At 41.9% G+C, this 13,152-nt stretch overlaps 1 protein-coding gene across 7 annotated transcripts in view; it reads left to right on the top strand.

The window, feature by feature from the left end:
- CDK5RAP2 (CDK5 regulatory subunit associated protein 2) overlaps positions 1-13,152 on the top strand; it is a 233,404-nt gene that overhangs the window by 127,655 nt on the left and 92,597 nt on the right. For all 7 annotated transcript variants that reach the window (XM_023727350.1, XM_023727354.1, XM_023727352.1 and 4 more), the window contains 3 exons: positions 5,350-5,480; positions 7,028-7,137; positions 8,543-8,671. In XM_023727350.1, coding sequence (XP_023583118.1) covers positions 5,350-5,480; positions 7,028-7,137; positions 8,543-8,671 — 370 coding nt within the window. The remainder of the gene's footprint in view (positions 1-5,349; positions 5,481-7,027; positions 7,138-8,542; positions 8,672-13,152) is intronic.

Raw genomic sequence — 13,152 nt, forward strand, 5'->3', positions numbered from 1 at the left:
AAGATTGGCCATGATGCCCTGGTTGTGGGGTTTGGGGCATGAGTAGATGGGGGAAGGGCTCATTACACTAGTTTGTTTTCTTTTGTAAGTGTCTAAAACTTTCTGTAATAAAAAATTTAAAAAAATTATCTTTTGCCGTTCCTCTCCTTATGCCTTTCTCTCTAGCTGTGATTAACTATTCATTGTTCCCTAGGCTGTGCACTCTCCTGCCTCTGCCTACCCCCCTTCCTACCCATTGCCCCTGCTTTGTCTCCCAGTAATCAAAAAAAAGCAAACCTGTTGCCGTCCAGTCAATTCCAACTCGTAGCAACCCTATAGGACAGGGTGGAACTGCCCCATTGGGTTTCCAAGGAGCAACTGGTGGATTCAAACTGCCAACCTTTTGTTTGGCAATGGAGCTCTTAACCACTGAGCCACCATGGCTCCTCTAGTCCTTCAGAATTCAGTGTGATTATTATCCTTGTCAGGAGGCTCAGCCTAACCCCTCAGACAGAACTACATCCCTCTGTGTAGTTGTCTCTACTGGTCTGCCTCCTCATCTCGACCGTGAGCTCCTTAAGGGCAGAGACCGTGTCTTACTTGTCTCCATATCCCGGTGCCTGTCACAGGGCCTGGTATGGAGTAGGCACTCAGGAAATGTTCAGTGGATGAATGCCCTCCCAACACTAGTCTTCTAAATTATGAGCTAATTTTCAGATTTTAAAATCTGAAATGAATTTAGAGAAAATGAAAACATCCTGATGAAATTCTCAGAGTTAATGTGACTCGCTGCATGCCAGCGTTTTCAAGAAGCCTCAGCTGCTAGTCGGTTTCACTTGGAGGAGGGGCTCAGTAACACTGGGAAACTCAAAGGGAATGAGCAAATTGAGTTTAATTGTGTAGCTTCTTGGGGTGGGAGCCAGATTAGATTCTGTGTACTGACAGGCCCTGTGGGTGGATATCGTTGCCCTCAAGCCCCCTCCACATCATGGCTGGCTCTGTGTTTCACAGGCTCGCTCTTAATGAATAGAAACGTGAGTTAAGGCAGAGGTGGGTCAGAGCTGTGACCAACAAAGATACTCAGGAGATTTCTGGTTTGTCTTCAGAGTCACAATAACATGTAGAATGAGACAGACCTGGGTCTACACCCCAGCTCTGCCGCTCACTCACCAGCTCTGAGCTCTTGGGTAAGTTATTTGTCACCCTGAGTCTCAGTTTATGTGCCTGTAAAGTCGAGGTTGGCCTACCTACCTAGCTACCTGCCTACCCTACAGGGTTGATTTGAAATAAGAGACGAGATAGTTAAATTCCTAACACTGTCCAGCACATAGTAAACACTCAGTAGTAAATGGTAACAGTTGTTAAAAATAGCAACAACATGACATGAAAAGCTTACGTATCCAGCAATATCTCAGTATGCATAAACTCAGCATGTCAGGGGTTTTTTAATCTTCAGACCCGGGCATATGCAGATCACATAATTGTGGGTTAAGGCAGATGGAGCCCCGTTTGTGAGTCCAGCATTGCTCACTCATTGGAAACTAGCAGTAAAGGTAGATGACTCTAGAGACATGTGCTGGACTTGTAACTAGAATTGGAAAGGAAGGACAGGGAGGAAGGAAACTAATTGCAGGCAACTGTATGCTGGATCCTTTCTCCTTTACCATTTGTTCTTCACACTAGCACTTAGAAGTCAGTAACTTTATCTCCATATTACAGAAGTGGAAATCTGCTCTCTGAGATGTTAAGTGTATTACCCAAGGATCTACAGTTAGTAATTATCAGAGCTCAGAGTTCCCTGGCTCCCAAGCCTAGACCCTCACTAATATATCACTTATCTTGAGGACTAGTACACCTTACACTCCCCTGTAATGTGGAGTTTCTCAGCCTCAGCATTATTGGCATTTTGTGCTGGACAAGTTTTTGTTGCGAGGGGCTGTCCTGTACACGGTAGGATGTTTAGCAGCATTCCTGGCCTCTAACCACACTCAGTGCCAGTACCACACCCCCCTCACCCCTTCAGCTGTGACAACCAGAAATGTCTCCAGACACTGCCAAACGTCCCCTAGGGGGACAAAATCATTTCCAAATGAGAACCACTGCTGTAACTCAGGAGAACCAGAAATTTTGTCCCATAAATATCATCTTTTGTATGGGAGTTATTAGGGACATGTAGAAGGAAGGAAATAATAATGTTTATTGACCATCTTGTCTGTGTTAGACACTATGCTAAGTCCTTTTCCATGTAATATCTCATTTAATCCACAAAAAAATTTCGAAGGAAAGGTATTATTATCCCTGTTTTATACAGATGACGACATCAGGACTCAGGCAGTTTAACTGACTTGTCTGAGATCATGTTGCTAGTTAGTGGTAGCTGCCAATTTGAGCTTGATTCTAGCCCCTCATTTCTGCCCCTGCCCACCTCCCCAGAAAGAAGAATGTGCAGGGCTTTCATTTCTTTCTGATTGAAGCACCTTTGTTCCACCAGCACCTCACACCTTGAAAAGATTTCAGCATTGGGGAAACATAAATGACAGACACAGGAACAGCAGCTGTGTACTTTTCACCCTGTCAGAGAATGGAAGAGGGAGTGAAGCAGTTAGCTTTCCCCAGCCCTAATTGCAGGAGCTTTGCTAAAACAATCTCCTTTTTTTCCCTGGTTAAATGTCTCTGGAGCACGACCGCATCCAAGCGAGTGCTGTGTGTGACACACTGTAAGGTTTTCCATCAGCCTTACAAATTGATCATTATGATAGTCTTGAAATGGAGCTAGGTACAAGTTTCTAGTGGGGCCTCTTTCCTTGCATGAGGACTGCTTCACAGTGAACCGTCCCCAAAGCAGCGAGCACAGAAGATTAGACATAATGGTTTATTTTCCTTCCAAAATATGTTGATTTATGTGTGCAGTTCGGTGGATGGAGCTGAAAGGAATGTCTGAAGGAGAAGTGGAGCTTTTGTCTGAGGCACACATGTTGAAAGCAATAGTTCTTAATCGTTTTGAGGCTGTGGACCCCCACCCATTTTAAAAGATTTTATTATGGTAAAATATATATAACAGAAACTTGCAGTTTTAACCATTTGTAAGCGTACAGTTCAGTGACATTAATTACATTTGTCATGTTGCGCTTCTATCACCAGTATCCATTTTCAAAAGTTTTACATCATTCCAAACAGAAACTCATACCCCTTCAGCAATGGCTCCCATTCCCTCTGCCCTTCCAGTACCTGGTAGCCACTGATAAACCTTTGTCTCTACGCATTTGCCTAATGTAGATATTTCATGTAGGTGGAATCATACAACACTTGTCCTTTTGTGTCTACTTATTTCACTCAACATAATATTTTCAAGGTTTATCCACGTCACAGCATGCATGTAGACCCCTTTTGAAAATCTGATGAAAGCCTGTGGACCCTCTCCCCAGAAAAATTCACATATTCATAAATTTTTACAGGTTAGTTCAAGGTGTTGATGGACTCCTAGAAAACTATAGGTTAGGCACTGGACAGAGAGTGATATATTTTTCAGTGTCTATAAAGGAAGCTTTCTCATCTGTTAATGTGTTTCAGAAGTCTTAAAAATGATTGTACCCTTTGACCAGTAATTGCACTGCTGGGAATCCTTCTTAGGAAAATAACCTGAATGTCAGACAAGGCTTTAGGCACAGAGATGTACAATGAAACATTGTTTGTGTTACTCAGATGTTAGCTGGGCCTCTTTGTTCCTCTGAGAACTGGGTTTAATTGGTTCAGATCCCTGCCAGTTGCATATCAGTAGAAGTCAAAAGCCTTCCTCATAGACGTGGATTGTCTAATACAGTGGCCACTAGCCACATGTGACTATTAAAATTAAGTTTAATTAAAACTTAATAAACTTAGACATCCAGTTTCTTGGTGAGCTAGCCATATTTCAAATGTTCAGTAGCCACATGTGGCTAGTGGCTACTGCATTAGCACAGATACAGAACATTTTCATCACCTGAGAAAGTTCTGTTGGACAGTGCTTCTCAAGATTAATGCATATGTCTGGGAGGTGTGCATTTTTATGGGCTCGTCTGGGTTCTGGGCTTTGGTTCCATGCAAGCTGTCTGTATAGCTTAGCACTGTATCACAATGACCCAGATGTGAAACTTGACAACACTTTGAGTACCCCTCTCCCAAAGTAAAAATCCATTCATATCATGCATTTGCGAGTGGCTATCCCATCACGATAGGGCAGCCCTGGTGGTGCAGTGGTTAAGTGCTCAGCTACTAACTGAAAGGTCGGTGGTTCGAACCCACCAGCTGCTCCAGGGGAGAAACATGTGGTGGTCTGCTTCTGTAAAAACTACAGCCTTGAAGACCCTATGGACAGTTCTTCTCTGTCCTGTAGGGTCACTATGAGTTGGAATCGACTCGATAACAATGGGTTTCGTTGGTTTTTGAACTCATCACCGTAGCGTCTACTGGCCCTTAAATTGGTCCTTCTTTCCCTCCTGTTGTTGACTCACTCTTCTTCCTCTTCCTTTCTGCCCTACATCCTCACCCCCAATGCTACCTTTTTTAGGAGTAATACAACAAAAGGCTTCCCTGTCTCCCTCTCTTCTTAAGTCTGGGTTCTAGGTAACACGAGGCCCTGGAGAGCCCTCTCCCTTTCTATGCCTAAGCCTTCTGAAAGCAGTATTCCAGAGAGGTGTTCTGGAAAATTAAATTATTTCCACCTAGTTACATCTTTAGCAAAAACTTAGAAATGCCTTAGAGGTCCTTTAAGAGACGAGTTAAAGTAAATGATGGGACATCCACCAGATTTAATATTTTATAGTCATTAACGATGATATTTGCAAAGAATTTCTAAACACGTAGAGAAATATTTAAGTGAGAAGTGCAGAATTCAATATTGTATATCTAGTAGTTTCAAGGAGCCCTGGTGGCACAGTGGTTAAGCACTCAGCTGCTAACCAAAAGGTCGGCTGTTTGAACCCACCAGCTGCTCTGTGGGAGAAGGATGTAGCAGTCTGCTTCTGTAAAGATTACAGCCTTGGAAACCCTATGAGACGGTTCCTCTCTGTCCTATAGAGTCACTATGAGTTGGAATAACTTGATGGCAGTGGGTTTGATTTGGTTTTTGAGTACTATTTCAACCTTGTAAAAATAGTCACTGGGAAAAAGATTGGGAGGAAATAGAGTCTACCACGTGGTAATTGATAGTGGAGTTATGATGAATTTGTTTTCTTTATATGTTTATATTTTCAGTTTTCTTCAGTAAATACATATTTACTTTTATAAACAGAAAAAAAAATGACATTGAAATCAAAGGAAGACTTGCTAGGCTTCGCATCTTAAAGCACAAATAGATCTATTTTAAAATTTCTGGTGTCTTGTTTTACCAAGTATCAACAACCTGCAGGCTGAGTTAAACAACATTTTTGCCCTGCGGAAGCAACTGGAGCAGGATGTGCTCTCCTATCAGAATTTGCAGAAGACCTTGGAGGAGCAGATCAATGAAATTCGGAGGCGGGAAGGTATATATACTCTCTTGTATATATTTCCCTTTGGGATTTGCCACTTGGAAGGCCTTGGCTGAACTTTAAGAGAGCTGTAAAGCTTCATTAGAAGGTGAGGCACCTGCAAGATTTTATCTTGGGACCCTTTTTGTGGTGACTGTTTTAATGTTGGCTCTCCCAGTATGTTTCCATCTGGCTTTGGCCTTCATAGTAGAAAGGCCCAGTAAATTCTATTTATTCTGCAGAAGGTCTGTTGCAGGATTGCTGTCTTGCTGCCTGTACTGTTTCCTGCATCGATACTCCTAACTCTAGGTAGCCTCGAATCCCCTTTCTCTGGTGAATAGTCCTCATTGCCCAAAGCATCTGGGCTGTGCCTATCACAGCACCCACTGCAGAGAGCAAGGACTGCAGAGACGTGTAGGAGTGAGATTGCTGTTTCATGTTGAAATACTGTGTTTAGCATTGTCATGACCACGAGTAAATTTATTTCGGGAGGGCTACAAGATGAGGGTCAGTGGTACTTGCATTGCAGTATTCATCACAGTGATATTTGGCTCTCTCCCTTGCTAGAACATGAACCCCTTAAAGTCTGGGTTAGTGTCTTATTCCTTTCTGGATCCCTAGCCTGGTGCCTGGCACACAGAATAAATATTAGTTATAACAGTGATAGGTTTGACATTTCTTGAGCACCTACCTGTATTGTGTGCAAGGCACAGTGGTAGGCACTTAACCTCTCATCTCTTACCCTTATGTTAGATAGAGTAGGTAAAACTCCATCTTACAGAGGAGGAAACAGAGGCCCAGAGATTGGGGATTAATTTGCCTATGGTCCCACAGTAAATCACCAAGATATGAACTAGAGTGTCTTTCTTTGAAGTCTAGCTCTTTCCAGGACACTGCATGGCGTATCAGGTCTATCATTTCTTATCCACACTTGTAAAATGAGGTAATGTTTGTGGACATGCCTTTCTCAGTAAATGTCCTCCCTCTCTTCTGCTTCTTCGTTCCTTATTGGAATGTGAATTTTGCTGCAGAGGAAGCAGACCCTTATGTAGGTGACCAAAGATCCTCTCATCTTAGATCTAGCAGGCAGTTTTTGCACTTGGTGTGCTTGCTCCCCATGTGGGCGCTGGGGCCAGTAAAAAATACATCAGGCTCTTTTATTTCCCTTGAGTTCTACCCTTGAGGGTCACATCTAATTTTCCTGTATTCTCACCTAAACAGATTTACTCCCTCATTTAAACTGAAATCACCATTTCCTCATGCCACTCAGAATGGTCTCCAGGCACAACACTTGATATGCAAATTATAATTCAGAATTGGCCACAGTGAAAGCCTACAGCCCAAGATGAAACCATATATTGAGATAACCTGTAGAGAAAGAAGGAAAATTACTTTTGCTCCAAAGGTGGTGCTTTAAACTCCCTATGTGTATTTATCTTCTTCTGTAACTCTCTCCCCAACCCAATTCAACTTGCTTTAAATGGATTGCACTGGCATTGGCCCTGGAACGATCTATTTCTGATTCTCTTCCCCCCCAACCCCCCCTTTTTTTTTTTGGGCAGAAGAAACATTTTCATTTTATAGTGATCAGACATCTTATTTGAGTATTTGCCTTGAAGAGCACAATCGGCTACAAGTGGAGCATTTTTCTCAAGAAGAACTTAAGAAAAAGGTATTGACCTATTAACTTTTAGCACTTCATTGGTTATTTGTTGTCTCTTAGGTTCCCAGTCAAACGTATAAGATGCTAAAAGTCCTTTCCTCCCTTTCTTCTTTCTCCTTGCCTTGTCTTTTCTCCTTCTGTTTACGTTCCCGGAGGGTACTCCTACAGGTCTCATACATTCCTCCTCTGGCTTGAGAACCCAGTCCAGGCTTGTTCATCTCTAGGAAACGCTCCCTAAACCGCCATGTAGAGTTAGTCATCTTTCCCTCAGGTCGTTCACCTTTCTTCTTGTACCTAATGACAATGCTGTCCTTCTCATGTTGTTGTTGTCGGGTGCCATCAAGTCGATTCCGACTCATAGCGACCCCACATGACAGAGTAGAACTGCCCCGTAGCGTTTTCCAGACTGTAATCTTTTTGGGAGCAGATCACCAGGTCTTTCTCCTGTGGAGCCGCTGGGTGGGTTTGAACCACCAGCTTTTCGGTTAGCAAGTGAGTGCTTAATCATTGTGCCACCCAGACTCCTTATGTCCTTTTCATACTGATGTGTAACTGTCTGATTACTCTTCTGTACCCCTCAGTAGGCCGTGAACATGTTAAAGTTAGTGATTGTGTTATAATTATTTCTGATTTGCAAGAAGTGGGCACTGATAGTTGGAGTTAATAGATAATTATTGAATGAATAAAACCCCAGGTTTGATCAATAAATCTCTTTTTTTAAAACCAGAAAGGTTTTACAGTCTGTTGATTATCGTGGTTTCTAGTGTTTCAAGGTTTTAAGAGCCATTGATAATAGGAAGTGTGACCTCAGAGGAGACTAGGTGATTTATCATAAAATTATCATACCAGTGTGACTGATTCCATTTCTGTCACGGGATATTTTAATTCTTGTAGAAGAGACAGACATGTAAACAAGCCATTGCTAGATGGAGTGTGAGGGTTGCTGTAATAGGTGGAGGGATGTATAAAGTATAGAGAGGTAGCAGGAAAGGAGAGATTAACTCTGCTTGGGGGGAGGGCAAGACAAAGATAGCACTAGCTCCCATTGATTGAGCAGTTAGACTGTCCCAAGGACTCTGGTGCATTGTGACTGTGATTCATATTCCTATTGAATTCTCATAGTAACCCAATTTACAGGTGAGGAAACTGAGGCTTAGATTAGGCATCTTGCTCAGGATCTCTCTATCTTGAAGTGGTGGCTCTGGTATTAGAATATAGGCATGCTAAATGTTAAAACTAGTGCTCTTTTTGCCATACCAAGAGTGGCTTGAGATCTAGAATCAGGCAGCTTGATGCTCCATAACTGTGATGCTGAAGAGTCTAACTCAGAAGGATTGTCTGCATATAGGGGCATGGTCCTGGGACACTGAAGTTGGCTGCTGGGTAGCCAGTCCTCTGTGCTTTTCTTTCCTAGGTCAGTGACCTTATACAGCTAGTGAAGGAACTGTATACAGACAACCAGCACCTGAAGAAAACCATTTTTGATCTTTCCTGCATGGGCTTCCAGGGAAGTGACAGACTTGAGTCAGTAGAACAAACAGAGGTAAGAAGAAGCATTCTTGTTATATGCTAATTAAAAAAAAAATAACCAGAAACATTTCTCAAGACTGCATCTGCCCTAGGACTCTTTCTTGTTGAAATCCCCTTTGCTGTGGATGGGGTTATGAGGGTCCTGTTAGGCCAGCGGAAACCCTGGTGGTGTAGTGGTTAAGAGCTACATCTGCTAACCAAAAGGTCGGCAGTTCGAATCCACCAGGCTCTTCTTGGAAACTCTATGGGGCAGTTCTACTCTGTTGTATAAGGTCACGATGAGTCGGAATCGAATCGATGGCCATGGGATTTTTTTAGTTATTCGGCCAACAGGTCTGTCCACTGCCTTCCTCAGGTTAGTGGTCATGCCAACATGGACAAATTCGATATATATGATGTTTCTAACCTCAAGTCCAGGCTTGGGATCTGTGCTGTAGATGGCACATCTGGGTGGTGGTGTGGTCTCCAGGGATTTGGAGAGTTGCCAAATCAGCCAAATAATTTGGGTGGTGTAGATGCAGCCTTAATGAATTCATTAACATTGAAAAACAGATTAGTAAGCATGTTTTTCATTTACTTTTTGTATTAATCATTTATGACCTGAATTTTGTGCATCTTTTTCTCATGCTAATGGCATCTTGACTTCTGCATTTGACCAAATGTGTGTAGTTCCTTCACAAGCATACCCAGGAACTCCTGTACGCTACCATGTACAGAGGACATGACAGGGAATAAATAGTTGGTGTCCCATCAACCCAAAAGTCCAGCTTCCCGTCTATGGAAATTTTCTATAGGTGGCATTTGAAAGTCCGAAAAGGCCATGAAAGGTTAAATCGTGGCCTCTTTACAATGGCCACTAAAAAGCTTGTGATTCACTAGACTTGTATAATCAGTGAGGGTGGGCATCCCATTCCTCTGTCCCACCTTGGGGAAAGATAATGGAAGCCTATCACCCTAATGACTTTGGGTGTCAGCGCTAATCTTTGTGAAGTAGTCTCTGATTTTTTTTCTGTTCTTGATCCGTGTTACATAGTAGGAGAACCTAAACTTGTGGCAATGAGAAAAAGCACACTCTCTTTAGCCCCTCAATTGACCTAATCCCTCCAGGAAGAACCTTGCTCCATGAATGTATTGTTAGCATTGTTTCAGAAGACTGGAACTACTTGCCCTGTGAAGCGCAGTAGGGCTTTTGGTACTTGAATCTTCCTGGAATCTTCTTGGTTGGGATTGTCTTGAACTTAGCCTAGAGCTCTGTATAAATGGAGATCTCACATTCATTGTCACATCATTTCTTAGGAAAGATTTGTCAGCCCTTCAGCTGTCTCCTCCTACCTTCAAAGTGGGAAAAGCTCAAACGTATTTATGCTGTACTCTGGGCATCTGCTCTCTTTGATAGAGGGAATGTTATTGATCCTAGCTTCCAGGGTTCCAGATAATTTTGAAAACCAGGAATATCTGCAGTCCATTTACAGGCAGTCCCTGGATTACGAACGAGTTCCATTTCTAAGTCTGTCTTTAAGTTGAACTTACATGTAAGTCAGAGCAGTTAGGTAGGGTTTGTATCTAACGTCAGTTAGTCAACTGTTTGTCTTAGTATATAGTATATAGCGTACCTTTCTGTTCATAAGAAACATTAAAGAAACACTTCCAGATACATTAAAACATCTTTAACATAATAATACAGTAATAATAATAATAGTAATAATAATGTTTTGATGCGTGTCACAAAGTAGCACCTGTTTGTTATTACGAACCATTGTATATACCTTGAATTTTTAATCTAACAGAGGTTGGTTTGTAACTACTGATGTACGTTGGATGTTCGTAACCCGGGGACTGCTTGTACAGAGAAACAAATCTTCTGGTTTGCTTCCTCCAAGGTGGCACTTTTAATAAGCAGATCTTTCTTCACCGCTTCATTTGAGTCTTAAATGGCGAGTTTTGTTTGTTCATTTGCCCTTTGAAATAAATCTGTTAAATGTCCTATTATGTCCTTTGGAGAACAGAGGCTTTTTCCTCTTCCCACTCTAAGATCTTAATACCAGCCAATTCAGATTCAAGTCATCTGTCAGATTGCACTTCAATTTCATGTTCCCTGTGAATAGTCTTTTGCTTTGTAAAACAGTTTCCCATTTTCCCCCAGAATGGAATGGGAAGATCTGCATGGGAAAGATGATGTGCCCACAATAATCTTGAGCTGAGAGAGGAGAGCGAGTTAGGGAGGGGTGAGGGCGGGATAGTAAAGAGGGGAGCCTACTGTTCCTAGGAGTGTGTACAGTTTGCCTTTGATGCGAGGGTTTGATTATAAACATGGCAGAAACAAACTAGAAATGGCTTCTGTTGTCCACAGCATTTTCTGAGCAGCAGTGGGACTTGCTGTTTAGGAGCCTGTAACCCAAAGAAAGGGGAAAAAAACCTAGCAAGTGTATTTTGTATTTTGAAAATTTATCATTTTTCTCCAGTATTTAATTAACCCACTATATTACCTAACTCTTGGAAAATAGAGAAATTACCACTAATCCCATCACTTTAAAACAGGCACAGTTAATTAACATTTTGGAATATTTCCTTCTGTATTTGTGTATGTGAGCATGTGCACACACATACACCTAGACTGTAATAAAACAGTTTTGTTTCCTGTTTTTTCCAATTGCCATTATGCCATAGCATCTTATTCCATCTTACAAATACACTGAAATTTAACCACCTTCCTATGGTTTTTTTCCCAAGGTTTTTCCTTTCTTTTTTCTTAATTTTTTCCCATACAAAAATTTATACGTACATTGTTATGTGACTCTAATTGCTGTCCCCATACTGTGACAGCACACTCCTCCTTTCCACCCCTGATTCCCCATGTCCATTCAACCAGCTCCTAACCCTTTCTGCCTTCCCATCTCACCTCCGGACAGAAGCTGCCCGTTTAGTCTCTTGTATCTACTTGAGCTAAGAGGCACACTCCTCACGAGTATCACTTTATGTCCCACAGTCCAGTCCAATCCCTGTCTGAAGAGTTGGCCTCGGAAACTGTTTTAGTTCTGGGCTGATAGAGAATCCAAGGGCCATGTTTTCCGGGGTTCCTCCAGTTTCGGTCAGACCATTAAGTCTGGTCTTCTTACTAGAATTTGAGCTGTGCACCCCACCTTTCTCCTGCTCCATCCAGGACTCTCTGTTGTGTTCCCTGTCAGGGTGGTCATTGGTGGTAGCCGGGCACCATCTAGTTTTTCTGGTCTCAGGCTGATGAAGTCTCTGGTTTATGTGGCCCTTTCTGTCTCTTGGGCTAATACTTTCCTTGTGTCTTTGGTGTTCTTCATTCTCCTTTACTCCAGGTGGTTGGGACCAATTGATGCATCTTAGACGGCCACTTGCAAGCTTTTAAGAGCCCAGACACCACTCACCAAAGTAGGATGCAGAACATTTTCTTAATAAACTTTGTTATGCTAATTGACCTAGATGTCTCCTGAAAGCATGATCTCCAGACCCTTACCCCTGCTACTCTGTCCCTTGAAGTGTTAGATTATATTCAGAAAACTTCTTAGCTTTGGTTTAGTCCAGTTGTGCCGACTTCCCCTGTAGTGTGTGCTGTCCTTCCCTTCACCTAAGATAATTCTTATGTACTATCTAGTTAGTAAATAACCCTCACCCTCCTTCCCCACCTTGTAACCATCAAAGAATGTTTTCTTCTGTGTTTAAACCTTTTCTTGAATTCTTATAATAGTGGTCTTATACAATATTTGTCCTTCTGTGACTGACTGAATTCACTCAGCATAATGAGTTCCAGCTTCCTCCATGTTAAAAGATGTTTCACAGCTTCATCGTTTTTCTTTATCATTGCATAGTATTCCATTGTGTGGATATACCATAATTTGTTTATCCATTGGTCCGTTGATGGGCACCTAGGTTGTTTCCATCTTTTTGCTCTTGTGAACAGTGCATCAGTGAACATGGGTGTGCATATATCTATTCGTGTGATAGCTCTTATTTCTCTAGGATATATTCCAAGGAGCGGGATAGTTGGATTGTATGGTACTTCTTTTTCTAGCTTTTTAAGGAAGTACCAAATCGATTTCCAAAGTGGTTGTACCATTTTACATTCCTACCAACAGTGTAGAAGTGTTCTAGACTCTCCACAACCTCTCCAGCATTTATTACTTTGTGTTTTTTGGATTATTGCTAGCCTTGTTGGGGTAAAATGATATCTCATTGTAATTTTGATCTGCATTTCTCTAATGACTAATGATCATGAGCATTTCTTCATGTGTCTGTTAGCCGCCTGAATATCTTCTTTGGCGAAGTGCCTGTTCATATCCTTTGCCCGTTTTTTAATTGGGTTATTTGTCTTTTTGTTGTTCAGGTTTTGCAGTATCTTGTAGATTTTAGAGATTAGATGCTGATCGGATTTGTCGTAGCCAAAATTTTTTTCCCAGTCTGTAGGTTGTCTTTTGACTCTTCTGGTGAAGTCTTTTGATGAGCATAAGTATTTGATTTTTAGGAGCT

This window comes from Trichechus manatus, unplaced genomic scaffold (assembly GCF_000243295.1).
Source record: "Trichechus manatus latirostris isolate Lorelei unplaced genomic scaffold, TriManLat1.0 scaffold00016, whole genome shotgun sequence".
Lineage (NCBI taxonomy): Eukaryota > Metazoa > Chordata > Mammalia > Sirenia > Trichechidae > Trichechus > Trichechus manatus.